Below are 15,316 nucleotides of genomic sequence, written 5' to 3'. Positions count from 1 at the left end.
GGTGCGAGTCAGAGCTTGGAGCCCGACAATGCGGATGTTGCCACCTCAGCAGGGCCCGCCTGGCCGGGACGTGTCTCGTGTTGCCACACAACACAACCAACAAGACCGTCCATTCAGCCTGATTTTCATCCCATCTCATTGGCAAAATGACTCGGCCGCATCAAGGTCTCGAACGGCTCGGCATGTCCCCGTATCGGTTGTTCTGCTGGAAAACGTGGCTTTCGCGCCGTCCTGATATCTATCGTCTGTGAAAAGCAAAGGGTAAATGCAGCCCACTGCGCTGCGCCAGTTGCTTCTTTGCCCTGCAGGCCGCTCTCACAAATATTCCGTGTTCCGTCCAAGTATGTGCATACCTGGAATCTATGCAACAGTGCCTCGAGCGGCAGCTGCATTGCGACCCTATCTGTGGCTGACGCAGCTGCGGTCACTAAGGGACCAAATATCTTGGTAGGTGGGGAGCATCTTGCGTTCAGCTGCTCGATCATTGCCATTTGCAGCTCCCTTCCCACCTCCGTCCGCAGTGGTTTGCTGTCATGATGAAAGATCGACGAGCCCATACGGCCGTATGTAGCAGACGACGAGACGATGCCCCGAGCCTCGCGTGTTTGCAAAAAGCGCCCCCCTGCCCCTCCCTGTCCTGCTTGTCTGCGGTCTCAGATGAGAACAAAGAGAGTGGAAGTTGCGGTCAGCCCTGCCGGATGCCCCTTTTTCGACTTCTGCTGTCGCACAGGACCACATCACTCGGTAGTGCTACCAAGCATCCGTACCCCGTACTACCGCGCGGAACACGCTGGCAGGTTGAGCGGGAAGGATGCTGTCACGCCGTCGACCGGCCTCTTGGGACACACAGTGAACTCGGGGACAGCGACCGCGGAGAAGTACCTGGCTCTCTCCGGCTGGGAGGGCTGTGTTTTGCAGCGTTACACCTGGGTTCTGCGAAGACCAAATGCGGAATTGCACGGCGTGGCGTGGCGTGGCAGCCTCGCCTCGTATCCCGTCGCTCAAATGCGTCCCCGCATGATCTCTCTGCCCCCTCGGTGAGCGAAGACTCAGATCTGACAAGCCTCTGTCCAGTATCCTGTGCTGCGTACATCGTCCAAGCCTCGCCGGCCGAGAGACATCGTAACCCGCCTATCCCCAGTGCATGCCGTCGGCATGCGCGTAGCCGCCCAGTCCTCCCTCATCCGCACCGAGGACTCGGATGTGGCTTGCTGCTAATGTAGTGTTCCGTGTTTCATCCAGAGTGGAGCTTTGGGAACGGAACGGCAACTGTGTTTGTCTGCTATGAGCCCGGAACCCGGAAATGCTGACCCTGATCTATCCAAGTCAGCCTCGTTCGGTGTCACGCCTCACCTCAGATCAGAGACAACATCATTGACCGATGGCAACCTCGGGGACCACAGACAACTCATCCCGGCCATATTATACTGGAACTTGTAGCATATCATCAGCGGCGACGAAGCGAGAGAGTGAGAGAACCGTTCGCCTCCTCGAGCTCAGTCACACGGAGAACGAATCTGATGACCAGTCGGCCCGAGTCGGCCACACAGCAGCACGACATCGACTGGCCAAATCTGCTTCGTCATGGAAAATGGGTTCTCCCTTCCTCAGGGTAGTGTCTCCTCGTGCCACCGCCGGCCCTACCACGGCACGGCACTCACCTCGAGCAACATATCCCCCCCTTCCCCTCCTCGGCAAGCCTCCCTTACTCCTTTTCCATGTCTACCCACTTCACGTCACACAACCTCGAGTCTCATCATCCCCTTCCAGTTAGCTCCCTTACGCTACTCCCTTCGCCTGCTGCTCCCTCCGCCCAGCTTGCCCATTCTCTCGCCCACCTAGCCCTCGACCAAGGCCCCAGAAACGAACGAACGGAGAGGGGGGGAGCACAACATCCGAAATTTGCAAAAAAGCCTATGCAGCTCGGGGTTCCGTTCCGCCCCCGCTGTGGTGCCACAAGACCTGTGCCACGCTGTAGCGAAGCGTGTATGCGAAGAGCATGGGGAGAAAAGAAGAGGGTAACACACGGCGTGGCGTCCGCCACAGGTGGTCGAGTGGCGATGTCGTGTGAGGCACAGCCGGATAGGAAAATTAAAGATGTTTACATCCGGAATAAGGTGAGGTCTTGACCTTGGGGGCGGGAGTGAATATGGTTGGGAATCACTAGGTAGTAGTCATAACCATAATCTCGGTGAACCCTGGGAAGTCAGCAGAACAAACTGACCAAGCGGCAAGAAACAAGAGTTCAAAGTCTAGGAGGTAAAAAAGGCCTTCGAACACGCTCCCAACGCTTGTCCGGACAGTCCATTCAGGGGCGCCGCCGTGAGATGAGAGGGTCAGGTGGTGTTCAGGGTTTGACGAGGAGGAGATACACCCTTCGGCCATCTCCTGCCTTTTGCCAGACAGACATAGATCTCAGTCAGACACATATCTATGCGCTCGCCCAAGTGCGTACGGGGCAGTGGGTTCTCTAGCACGAAGGCAAGCAGACGACGACTCGGGAGGACTGAGTCAAAGACCTGCATTACAAGTGCATGAAGGCGATGCCATGATAGCAGGGCAACCGGAAGACAACTCGCCGGCACATCGGTGCATCAAAAACCAGTACTCCCGAATCCGCTTCCCACGACCCAAACCATGGGCCGACCTCGATAGGTGGCACCGCTATTCCGCTAACACTACAACCTCGGAGCGTCGACTCAAACACCCTCCCCTAAGTCATACAATCTGATGATGCGACCGCACCGATGTCAGGTATCCATGCAGATGCAGTAGAGCTCCTACCAGCCTCAACCCCCAACAAGACATGAACCAGAATAAGACAAACCGAAGAAAAAGCCCATGACCCGCTCACCCCGATCCCTTCCCAAACCCCAAGACGATCAGAATGCAATCTCCCCTTCCGCATACACAAACAAACGCAAATACCCGCTGTATGTACCTGGCAACCCACAGATACATGAACCGATATTTTACCCCGTATATGCCGCTTACTCCCTCCAACCACATAACCTTGCCAACTTCCCTCTCACCACGAGCGAGATCCAACACACCTCACCACGCCGAGATTCATATCCGCAAGTCGCCCATGTCACCGCCCATCGACGCATTCGTCCGCGCGCCGCCGCCACTGAGCCCATCGTCCGCAAACGCCTGCCGGTACTGCAACAATGACAAGCATCCATCGTCAGCATCACCACTCCCAACCAAGGAGCAGGAAAAAAGGGGGGAGGGGGGGGGGTCAAAGTGTTTGTTTCACCCACCGCCAAAACAAAATTCACCACCAACGCCAGGCCCAGCGCGCCACTGACGACGAGCGGGCCGAGGAGGAAATCAAAGTCCTTGCCGGATCGCTGGACAATCATCTCGCGGCGCTTGAGGGTAGCCCAGGAGCTCCAGGCGCCGGCGAAGAGGGCGACGCCGATGAAGACGGCGCCCATGGCCTGGGCGAGCGCGTTGCCGCGGCCGCCGCCGGCCGAGTACAGGCTGACGGCGAGGCCGCCGAGCAGCACGCAGATGTGCTGCCACTTGAGGAAGGTGCGCTCGTTGGCGAGCCACACCTTGGGCTCGATCTGCAGCGGGCCCGCGTTCTTGAGCCACTCGGTCGGCTCGACCACGCCGGGCGGCAGCGACGCGCGCCGGCTGCCGCCGCCGCCGGCGGCCTCGTGCGCTTGCTTGGCGCGCGCGTACTTGGTCAGCGAGAAGCCCGGGAAGACGGTGGAGAGGGTGCCGTAGTTGAGGGCGGAGTTGTCGTGCGGGTGTTGGTTCTTTTTGCTGTTGTTGTCGTGGTGGTCGCTGGTGCGCCTGCTGCTGGGTTCGCCTGCCTCGTCGCCAGCGGCGAAGGTGGGGGATTGCGGGGTTTGGCTGCTCGCTGCGGCGGCGTCGGCGGCCATGCGCTCGGCGAGATAGGATTTGGCGACGGGGGAGCTGCGCGTCGGGACGTAGGAACCGAGCTTGGTGCCGAGGATGCTGCCGACAACCTGCTCGTTCTCGGCGCGCTGGGCGCGGCGCTCTTCTTCCTCCTCGAAGGCCACCTGCGGGTCCTTGCGGATGTCGGTGTCGAGGTCGCTCAGCCAGAAGGGCAGGCGGTTGACGTAGTCTTCAAAGAGCGAGGCCGTGCCGTGCACGAACTTGGAGAAGCGCGGGCAGGGGTGCACGAGGTGGGAGCCCATCAGGTCCTGGATCCACGACGGCCGCTTGCCGCGGCTGCTGTCCTCCTTCAGCTTGATCTCGAGCACGGCGTACGGGAAGCGCGACACCTCGCTCTGGTTGATGTTGCTGAACGGGTACGTCATGTTGCTGCTGTCGATGTCGACGCGGTGCCACGAGCGCGGGTCGCGGCACGGCCGGTACCGGTCGACCGTGTCCTCGCGGATGAAGGCAATGTCCGTGTCGATGGCGATGCGCACGCGGTCGTCGCCGGGCTTCTGGAAGGCTGTCCGCTTGTAGTTCGCCCTGACGACGGGCTCAAGCTGGTTTTTGCGCACAAAGTCCTGGATGGCGTCGGCCGTGGACCGGAACTCCTGGACGTCCTCGGTCTTCTGGCCCTGGCGCTCCATCTTCTGCACCGACTTCTCCATCTTGTAGTCGCCGTCCAGGTACGGCTTGATGTACTTCTCCTTAATGGCGAACTTGCGCTCCTCGCTGGTGCCGTTCTCGTGCACGATCTTCTGCTCGAGGAAGATGTCGGGCCGCGCGCTCAGCTGGCCGTACCAGCGCAGGCGCAGCGACGAGGCCTCGGCGTCGCGCTCGACCTTGTTCGAGTAGAGATCGAACTTGGCGTTGTCAAAGTAGAGCGACGTGACGGTGGGGTCCTGCTGGCCGTCCACCTCCCTGGCAGACTGCTGGCTGTAGACCAGGGCGGGCAGGCGGCGGAGGATGTACGTCTTGACCTCCAGCAGGTTGTCCGGGTGCACCCAGAACTTGTGGGCCGTGTAGCGCTCGCCGTTGTGTGTCTCGGCCTGGCTGTCGGGGTCGGCGGGGTAGGCGTCGCCGGGCTCCTCGAGCTGCTGGCGGATGGCAAAGTACATGAGCGACAGCTTGTTGAGCAGCGGCGAGTAGGCCTGCTCCGAGTTGAAGGGCCGCTTCGACAGGCTAAGCATCATCATGGGGCGGATCCTGTAGCGGTCGCCGCGCTTGCGGTCGTGCTTCTTCGCGATCTTCAGGAAGCCGGTGTAGTTGAGGTTGCTGTACTTCTGCAGCTCCCTGACCTCGTTGGTGATGGAGTCGAGCTCGGACTCGAGGTCCCGGAGCCGCTGGGCGTCGGCATCTGTTTTAGCCTTGCCATCGTCGGCGGCGGGGAGCTCCTTGAGCGTTTCAAAAGCACTGTCGACACGGCGGCGCAGGTCCTCGAGCTTCTCGGCCTGGAACTGCGCGACCTTCTCGAGCTGCGTGTTGAAGACCTCGTCGCAGAAGCGATTCTCGTCGTCCTCAGTCCAAGCAGTTTCGTCCTCGTCGGCCGTGTCTTCGCGCAGGATGCTCTTGAGCTTCGCGTAGTCGATGTACTTGTCCTTCCACGGCGGGTACACCGACTTGCGCAGCGTCCTGCCGAAGCGCATGGTGGGCGTGCGTCGGCGGTTTTTGCGGTTCTTATGCTATTGATGTTGAATGTAATGGGCAGAGTGGAAGGAAAACATACCTATCCAATGAAGAAAAGAACCGTCACTGTCACTTGACCGTGGGGACGTTGTCGCCCGAAACACCAGGGAAAAGAGGGAAGAGAACAAGAGCTCCAATGCACAATGCACAATCCAGCCTCCGTCATCGCCGCTCACGAACAGACCCAGCCCCACCAACCACACCGAGGCCGCGGAGCTCGGCTGCCAAGAAGCCCCACAGGCAGCCCTGCTCAAGGTTACCTCCTGTGTAGTTCCGTATTCCGTACACAGTAAGGGAGGTACCCCCTGGCCATAGTGGCGCACCATACACAAACCTAATGTCCCAGCCTGGCTCTATATAGACCCTAGGTACCTGATCTTTAGACAACGTCCTTAAACATCACTTTCAAGGTACTGCTTGGTGGTTTACAAGACGGTACCAGTAGGTAGTGTAGTGTACTGTGTGGAGTACACTTTCGGACTTGGTCTAGGACGAGCTTCTTCCTCACGTCACCGGGCACTTACACTACACGAGTCCGTCGCTGCCAATTGACCAATCAATGTCCCACGTGGTCTTCGCACAGTGGAATTAAACTTTTAAGCCTGGGCCGCCCGTCTGTGGACTGCCGCCCAGGCTTCGTTATCTTATGTAACCGTTCAACAGGAGTTAACTGATCCGGAAACCGAGCGCGACCAAACCATGGACTGTTGAAAGACCGGGCAGGTGTTGTTGGCTGGCATTACAAAGTACGCCCGCACAAGACCGAATACAAAACCAGAAGAACACGCATCATCTTCTCAGAAAACTCCCATCAACCTCGCCGCCCAACAACACACCTCACCCGGAATAAACAAGCGCCTTCCGTCGTCTCCGATGCATCGATCGCCATGCAAACCGCAAACCGCAAACCGCAAACCGCCGGCCCGCCGACACCCGTACGCAATCAATGGTATGTAGTGATGATGATGCACATTGCTGCGGGATGGTATCCGAGGATCACGAACGACACAATGACCCAGACAACGAGCTATGCCAGAACTAGAGAAAAATCGTCTCGCCTTCCCATCTCCCACATCTCTCCTGCCCCATACATATAATAACCCAAAGCCATGGTGCAGTGCACGGGAGGAGAACAAATCGGAAAAGAGAAGAAGAAAAAAAAGTAATGTCTCATCAACCGCTGTTTTATATCTTCCGCCGAGAGGTTGTTAGGCGGCAACAACCTCGACAGGCGCAGCCGCGGCCGCGGCCGCGGCGGCGAACACCTCCTCGGCGGTGCGCTTGACAATACCGCCCGTGACGGGCAGGTTGGTGCACTTTTCGAGGTAGAGATCGACCTCGCGCGCAGCCTGGCGACCCTCGTTGATGCCCCTGAGCAAACACATGTTAGCACCGTTGTATGAGATAATCAATCACAGGAGCCGTTAGGGTGGCTACTCACCAGACAATCAGCGACTGGCCGCGGCGGCAGTCGCCCGCCGCGAAGATGCCGTCCACGTTGGTGCAGTACTTGCCCGGCGGCGTCTTGACGTTCTTGCGCGCGTCCTTCTCGATCTCGTCGCCGAGCACGCGGCCCTCGGGGCCGAGGAAGCCCATGGACAGCAGCACCAGGTCGGCGGGGAAGAACTCCTCCGAGCCCTCGACCTTCTTCATGTCCCAGCCGCCCGAGGCCGACTTGGTCCACTCGACCCGCACCGTGTTGATGCCCTTGACCTTGCCGTTCCCGTCGTCGACGAACTCCTCCGACATGATGCAGTACTCGCGCGGGTCCTTGCCCATGTGCTGCCGCACCTCCGTGTGGCCGTAGTCGACCCGGTAGATGCGCGGCCACTGCGGCCACGGGTTGTCGCGCGCCCGCTCCGGCGGCGGCTGCGGCAGCAGCTCGAAGTTGATGACCGACTTGGCCCCGTGCCGCACCGACGTGCCGATGCAGTCGTTGCCCGTGTCGCCGCCGCCGATCACCACCACGTTCTTGTCCTTGGCCGAGATGTACGCACCGTCCGTGAGCTCCGAGTCGAGCAGCGACTTGGTGTTCTTGTGCAGGAACTCCATGGCGAAGTGGATGCCCTCCAGGTGGCGGCCCTTGATGGGCAGGTCGCGAGCGACGGTTGCGCCGGTCGCGATGATGACGGCATCGTTCTGCGCCTTGAGGTCCATGAGCTGAATGTCCTCGCCGACGGTCACGCCCGTCTTGAAGGTGACGCCCTCGGCGGCCATCAAGTCGGTGCGCCGCTTGACGATGCGCTTGTCGAGCTTCATGTTCGGGATGCCATACATGAGCAGGCCGCCAGGACGGTCGGCGCGCTCGTAGACGGTCACGGTGTGGCCGGCCTTGTTCAGCTGGTCGGCCGCCGCGAGACCGGCGGGGCCGGACCCGATGATGGCCACCTTCTTGCCCGTGCGCACCTTGGGCGGTTTGGGAACAATCCAGCCCATCTCAAAACCGCGGTCGATGATGGCGCACTCGATCGACTTGATGCCGACGGGGTCCTCGTTGATGCCGAGCACGCACGCGCCCTCGCAAGGCGCAGGGCAGACACGACCCGTGAACTCGGGGAAGTTGTTGGTCATCAACAGGCGGTCCAGGGCATCGCGCCATTGGTTTTGGAACACCAATTCGTTCCACTTGGGGATGATGTTGGAGATGGGGCATCCCGTCTCCGACTGGCAGAATGGGACACCGCAGTCCATGCAACGCGCAGACTGGTACTTGAGCTCGTCCTCATCCAGTCTCTGCGACAGCTCCGCCCAGTCCTTGGTCCGCGTCTTCGCGCTGCGGTACTTCTCGGACCGGCGATGGTATTTCATGAAGCCCCGAGTCTTGTCCAGGACGAGGGCCTTCTTCTTGTCGGCCGCGTCGTCTCTCACGCTCTCCTCGATATCCTGGAGCTTGGCAGCCTTCTGCGCCTCCTCCTTCTTAGGAGCAGGGGTAGGGACGACAGGAAGGTTGTACTCGGCCCGCTTGGCCTCGGCGGCCTTGGCAGCCTCCTCCGCAAGGACACGCTTGTAGTCGACCGGCAGGACCTTGACAAACCGCTGCAGCGCCCGGTTGAAGTCGACCAGAATGCGGGCAGCAAGCTCCGAGCCCGTGTAGTGGTGGTGATCCTCGATAAGGCCGCGAACAAAGGCGATTTCCTCGGGATCCTCAAGGGCACCGGCCTCGACCATCTCCGTGTTGAGCTTGGAGAGGAAGTCCTGGTCGATATCGAGAACGTAGGCGATACCGCCAGACATACCCGCCGCGAAATTGCGGCCTGTGCTGCCGAGAATGACGACGCGGCCGCCAGTCATGTACTCGCAGCCGTGGTCGCCAACACCCTCAACAACCGCCGTGGCACCCGAGTTACGCACAGCGAACCGCTCCGCAGCGACACCGCGGAAGAAGCAAGTGCCGCTGGTGGCGCCGTACAGGCACACATTGCCGATGAGGATGTTTTCCTCGGCCTTGAAAACCGCCGACCGCGGCGGGTAGATGATCAGGCGACCGCCAGACAGGCCCTTGCCGACATAGTCATTGGCGTCACCCTCCAGCTCCAGTGTGACACCGGGAGCCAGGAAGGCACCGAATGACTGACCGGCCGAGCCCTTGATGTTGACATGGACAGTGTCCATGGGAAGCCCAGCCTGGCCAAACCGCTTCGAGATCTGGTACGAGAGCGAAGTACCCATGGCGCGGTCGGTGTTGACGATGTCGCACTCGATCCGCGACGGAAGACCCTTGTCCAGAGTCAACTCGGCCTCGGAGATCAACTTGTTGTCGAGGCGCACGTAGAGGCGGTGGTCCTGCTTCCGGACATTGAAGGTGGCAACGCCAGGGCGGAGCTTGTGCGCCGGAGTGAGAATGAGCGACAAGTCAATGTTGGCAGTCTTGCTGGTCCTCAAATCATCCCGGACCTTGAGAGCCTCTGCGTGACCAATCATCTCGTTCACGGTCCGGAAGCCGAGCTTAGCCATGATGGCACGGAGCTCGTTGGCGACGTAGTAGAAGAAGTTAATGACATGCTCAGGCGTGCCAGTAAACTTCTTCCGGAGTTCGGGGTCCTGCGTCGCGATGCCAACAGGGCAAGTGTTCTGGTTGTACAGTCAGCATCATATCTTCCCAAGTTCTCGGCGGAAAAATATAGATGAGAGAAGCAGAAATCGAGACCAAGACCTTGACAAGGTAGAAAACGAAGGGAAGAGGAAGGCAAGGAAGAAAAGGAATTGAGAAACCGAGGGAAAAAAAAAAAAAAGGGGGGGGGGGGGGGGGGGAGGAGGAAAAATGGAGAAGAGTGGTCGACAAAAGAGGAAAAAGAAAAAGGAAAAAGGGAAAAAAAAAAAAGAAAGAAAGAAAAGAAAGAAAGAAAAAAGGGTGAGAAACCGAGGAAGGGGGGAGATGAGGAAATTGAGGCCAAGATATCGACGAAAGAGAAAAAGAGGGGAGAAGGAAAACAAAAAGGAAAACAGGTGAGAAACCGAGGAAGGAGGGGGCAAAGAAGGGGAAGATACTAACCAGGTGGCACTTCCGCATCATGATGCACCCCATGGCGATCAGCGGCGCGGTGGCAAAGCCCCATTCCTCCGCACCAAGCAGGCAGGCGATAGCGACGTCGCGGCCCGTCCTGAGCTGGCCATCCGTCTGAACCACGACGCGGCCACGGAGGTCGTTCAGGACGAGCGTCTGGTGGGTCTCGGCCAGACCCAGCTCCCACGGCAGACCGGCGTACTTGATTCCCGTCCAGCGGGAGGCGCCAGTGCCGCCGTCGTGGCCGGAGATCAGGATGTGGTCGGCCTTCGCCTTGGCGACGCCGGACGCGACGATACCGACGCCGGTCTCGGACACCAGCTTGACCGACACGCGCGAGCGCGGGCTCGAGCACTTGAGGTCGTAGATCAGCTGCTTCAGGTCCTCGATCGAGTAGATATCGTGGTGCGGCGGCGGGGAGATCAGGCCGACGCCAGGAGTGGAGTGGCGCGTGCGAGCAATGGACTTGGAAACCTTGTGTCCAGGGAGCTCACCGCCCTCGCCGGGCTTAGCGCCCTGCGCCATCTTGATCTGGAGCTCATCCGAGTCCGCCAGGTAGGCCGAGGTGACACCGAAGCGGCCCGAGGCCACCTGCTTGATGGCCGAGCGCATGGTGTCGCCATTGGGCATCCGCTGCGAGCGCTCGGGATCCTCACCACCCTCACCAGTGTTGGACTTGCCGCCAAGCCTATTCATGGCAAGAGCCAGGGTGGAGTGGGCCTCCATCGAGATGGAACCGTAAGACATGGCACCGGTGCAGAAACGCCGGACAATCTCGGTCCACGGCTCGACCTGGTCGATCGGGATGGGAGTGTACTCTTCGAACTTGAAGTCAAGCATGCCGCGGAGGGTGCAGGACTTGATCTGCTCGTACTCCGACCGGGAGTAGGCCTCGTACGACTTGTCGTTCTTGGTGCGGACCGCGTCCTGGATGTTGGCAATGGACGTCGGATCGTTGACGTGCGCCTCGCCACCATCGCGCCAGTGGTACTCGCCGGACTCGGGGAGGCCAGGGACGGTAACGGTCTCTCGCGAAGGGAAACCACGCTCGTGGAAGCGGAATGCGTCCTCAGCAATGAGCTCAAAGGTGACACCCTTGATGCGCGACGCGGTGCCGCGGAAGCAGCGGTCGACCACACTGTCATCGACACCCAGCGCCTCGAAGATCTGCGCACCCTTGTAGCTGGCAAGCGTGGAAATCCCCATCTTGCTCATAACCTTGAGGATGCCGCCGTCGCAAGAGTGCTTGTAGTTGCGAATGAGGACATCGTCCGAGAGCTTCTTCTTGATCAGCTTCTCCCGGTTGAGCTTCAAGATGCACTCCATGGCGAGGTACGGGTTGATGGCGTCCACACCGTAGCCGAGCAGGACGCACATGTGGTGGACCTCACGGGCCTCGGCAGTCTCGACGACAAGAGCGACCATGGAACGCCACTTGTTGGCGACAAGGTGATGGTGGACCATGCCGGCGGCAAGCAGGGTCGAAACGGCAACCCGGTCCTTGGAGGTGTTACGGTCGGACAGAACAATGATCCTGTCGCGAGCCTCAATGGCAGCCGTGGCCTCGTTGCAGATGTAGTCGAGATGCTTGATGTAGCCCTCAATGCCCGCCTTCTTCGGGAAGGTGATGTCGATAGTCTTGAGAGTCCACTCGGGGTAGACGGTCGACATGTTCTTGATGGCATTGAACTCTTCGATCGAAAGGATGGGGCTGGGAAGAAGCAATCTGCCGCACTGCGACGAGTCCATCTCGAGAAGGTTCCCCTGAGGGCCGACGTAACATTCCAGAGACATGACGATCGACTCGCGGATAGGGTCGATGGGCGGGTTGGTGACCTGAGCGAACAACTGGCGGAAGTACTCGTAGAGCAGCTTGGGAGCCTCCGACAGGCACGCAAGGGGAGCATCGTTGCCCATGGAGCCAAGGGCCTCCTTTTCATCCGAGGCCATGGGGGCCAGGAGCAAGCTGACCTGCTCGAAGGTGTAGCCGAACGCAAGGAGCAGAGGGTCCTCCTGCAGCTTGGTCTCATCCGGCTTCGCCGCCAGGACGATGCTCTTGTTCTCGGAGACCTTGTCCAAGACCGCGGACATCGTGATCAGGTTCTCATCGAGCCAAGCGCGGAAGTCGTGGCGACTCGAGACAGCCGCTTTGAGCTCACTGTCATCAATGATACGACCGGCTTGCGTGTCGACGAGAAGCATGCGACCGGGCTGCAAGCGGCCCTTCTGAACGATCCTCTCGGGGTCAACTGGGATAGTGCCAACCTCCGAGGCGCAAATGATGCGGTCATCATCCATGACGTAGAAGCGGCAAGGACGGAGACCGTTGCGGTCGAGGTTGGCACCGCAGAACCGGCCGTCGGCAAAAGTAAACAGGGCCGGGCCGTCCCATGGCTCCATCTGGCAGGCAGCCCACTCGTAGAATGCGGCCTTCTTGGGATCCATCAGATCGTTCCCTTGCCAGGCTTCAGGGACCATCAGCATGACGGCCTCGGGGAGCGAGAGCACGCCGTTGATGGTGAGCAGCTCCAGCACGTTGTCGAAGGCAGCCGAGTCAGAGCCGCCGTCTTCGACGATGGGGTACAGAAGCTCGAGCTCGTCGCCGAAGACGTCGGACTGCATGACACCCTCACGGGCGCGCATCCAGTTCTTGTTACCGCGGAGAGTATTGATCTCACCTAGCAAGGCAGTCAAGTTAGCAGGGCGACTTGCCACTCCCATGAGGTCTCTCTCTCGTCTACTGCTTACCATTGTGAGCCGCCCACCGCAGAGGCTGGGCACGATCCCAGGAGGGGAACGTGTTGGTGGAGAAGCGCGAGTGCACGAGGGCGAAGTGAGCCTCATAGTCGGCATTCACCAAATCGTGGTAATATTGGTAAACCTGAACCGGCGCCAACTGTCCCTTGTAGACAATGTTCTTGTTGGAAAGGGAGCAGATGTAGAACCAGTTCTGAAGCCCGACAGTATGAGTAGCCCGCTTCCGCAGGACATAGAGCTGCCTCTCAAAGAGCCTCTCATCAAACTTCTCCGGGTCCGTCGTCTCGGGAGCGTTGCCCGAGCCGTAAGCAGACTGCAAAACGACAAAGGGCTGGAGAATGGTGGGCTCGCGAGACGCGGCAGCAGGACCAAGAAGCGACGAGTCCACGGGAGGCTCTCGCCACCCGAGGACCCTCAAGCCCAAGGATTCGGCAATATCTTCCAACTGCCGCTTGGACTCGTGCACGGTCTCCGAAACGGGCTTGAAAAACAGATTCCCCACAGCATACTGGCCCGGAGGAGGAAGCTTAATTCCTTCTTCGCGCTCAAAGTTCTTCACAAAGAACTTGTGGGGGATGGAAGTCATGACGCCAGCTCCATCGCCATCTCGTGCGTCGGACCCCACCGCACCGCGGTGGGTCATGTTGCAAAGGAGGTTCCGCGCTGCAGAGGTTAGCTTTCCGACCGTGGTAGTATCTTGCTCCGAGGCGACCTACCATCGCTGACGATCTTATGGCTGGGCTTGCCCTTGATGTGGCTGAGGATTCGTTAGCCTGTGGAGGTCGGGAGAGGCGACCCATTGCAAACACATACCAAGCGAAGCCCACACCACAAGCATCCTTCTCGAGGGACGGATCATACAATCCCCTAGGCGGTAGCGAGTCAGCTGATTGCGTCTTCCCTGGGACGATCCATGGGGAAGAGATGGGACACGCACTGCTTCACCGGGAGGGCACCTGCCCAGGAGGTGTTGTTCTCCGTCTGGTATTCATAAGGATGGTATTCTTGCGCCTCGGCTTCAAGGTGTATGTGACGGTCATCAAAATCCTCAGAGATCTTGATAGCACCCATGCTAGGCAAACTTGCTCCGTGGATGCCTGCACACGGGTGTCGTTAAAGCGCTCGAAGCTGGCTTTGGCTGCGGTGGCCCAAGCCCGGCACAGAAAGGCGAGTATCGAGCCTGAAGAGTACGTCGGGACGATCTAAGCGAAACAACGAGGTTAGCTCGAGAGATGCGTGGCCGTGAGGCAATGGAGCAAGGCATATCGCGCGCTAGCGTTAGACAAGATGACGTGAGTCCCCTAGGTCCGGAGCCGAGCTGACTGGCAGGTGTCGCTTGGATCTCGTGGTGCGGAAGGCAGGCGGTGCTGGAGCCACCGCGAGGCGGCAGCCTTGAAAGACCGAGGCCCAGCATGGCGGACTGTTCGTGAGACAGCAGGCGGCGAAAAAGGGGGTGCAGGTCGACCGGCTCGGACAGAATTCCCAGTGGTCAGGAAGCTGGCAAAGCGGCGTCTTGTCCCCGAACTCCCGGCCTCGCCAGGCAGGCTTGACAGGACGGGTGCGGTGACAACCCCCAATGGCGGGTCATGATAGGAGCAAGGCGATGGCCTCGAGTTTGAGCTCATCGCGAAGAGGTGCCAGCGGGTCCCGGGTGTGACATGAGCATGGATGTCGCAGACGTTCTGACTACCGTGCAGCATCTTTGCAAATCCGCCCATCGCATGGCTGGCCGCCCGCGTTCTGGGCGACAGGTCCCGATAGCCTGGCAGACCGCACCAATGCACCAGAGCTGTGATGCATTGGAAGGTTTTCAGCCAACCACATTCCGAGCGCGCCCACTCGCAACCCACTCAGTTCGGCGCGGGATGACGGGCAGGCCGACGGCGGTGCCTTATCGTGGCCGCCCGCCTGGAGATAACCGCTGATAGATAGGCTCTGACACCCGGAAAACGGCGGGTTATCGACGAGGTGTCATGACAAGGTGCTCTTTGCCAACACATGCAAGATGCGACCTGCGACGGGAGGCAGCGAGAGGCAGCGAGAGGCAGCGAGAGGCAGCGTCTGGCACGCATTGCGAGACTGTTGCGCCGGCAGGGGAGTGCGAGGAACCGCGCCGAGACCGGGAGGGGAAGCGGGGCGAGCAGGGAAGCCCCCACCAAGTCCCCGCCGCGAGCACATGCCAATCCAATCCGACAGTGGCTGTCCCAATCCGGGAGCAGCAGCCAAAAAGCAGTCTGCATCTCCGGTGGAGCCGTTCGTTTTCGGTGCTGGAGAGATGTGTGCGTCGTGCGCTGCCGCCGTGGTTGGGTCGTGACAAGCGATCGGAGCCGCCGTCATGACGAGACGTTCGCATCGTTCTCAGCTCAATTTGGCTGCGCTTGATGGTTTCCCTCTTTTCGTCGGGAACTCTAATCGCACTGAGCGACCTGTCCCGCGCTCATGGTGCGGCCAGCCGAT

The 15,316-nt window shown here is 59.9% G+C and overlaps 2 protein-coding genes across 2 annotated transcripts; both read right to left on the bottom strand.

Annotated features, from left to right (window-relative positions):
* Positions 1-2,613: 2,613 nt before the first annotated feature.
* On the bottom strand, positions 2,614-5,790 carry THITE_2124375 (uncharacterized protein). Its single transcript, XM_003657960.1, has 3 exons — positions 5,639-5,790; positions 3,264-5,588; positions 2,614-3,162 (listed from the first exon to the last, which is right to left on the bottom strand). Exons 2-3 carry the CDS (start codon positions 5,556-5,558, stop codon positions 3,070-3,072), a joined length of 2,388 nt encoding a protein of 795 aa, XP_003658008.1. The 5' UTR covers positions 5,559-5,588; positions 5,639-5,790; the 3' UTR covers positions 2,614-3,069.
* Positions 5,791-6,750: 960 nt separating this feature from the next.
* THITE_2124366 (uncharacterized protein) lies at positions 6,751-14,045 on the bottom strand. Its single transcript, XM_003657959.1, has 7 exons — positions 13,797-14,045; positions 13,673-13,726; positions 13,576-13,616; positions 12,851-13,522; positions 10,091-12,780; positions 7,040-9,669; positions 6,751-6,969 (listed from the first exon to the last, which is right to left on the bottom strand). The coding sequence occupies exons 1-7, from the start codon at positions 13,928-13,930 to the stop codon at positions 6,807-6,809; spliced, it is 6,384 nt and encodes a 2,127-aa protein (XP_003658007.1). The 5' UTR covers positions 13,931-14,045; the 3' UTR covers positions 6,751-6,806.
* Between the last annotated feature and the right edge of the window lie 1,271 nt (positions 14,046-15,316).

This window comes from Thermothielavioides terrestris, chromosome 6, assembly GCF_000226115.1.
Source record: "Thermothielavioides terrestris NRRL 8126 chromosome 6, complete sequence".
Taxonomy (NCBI): Eukaryota; Fungi; Ascomycota; class Sordariomycetes; order Sordariales; family Chaetomiaceae; genus Thermothielavioides; species Thermothielavioides terrestris.
This window is presented reverse-complemented; position numbering and strand designations above follow the sequence as displayed.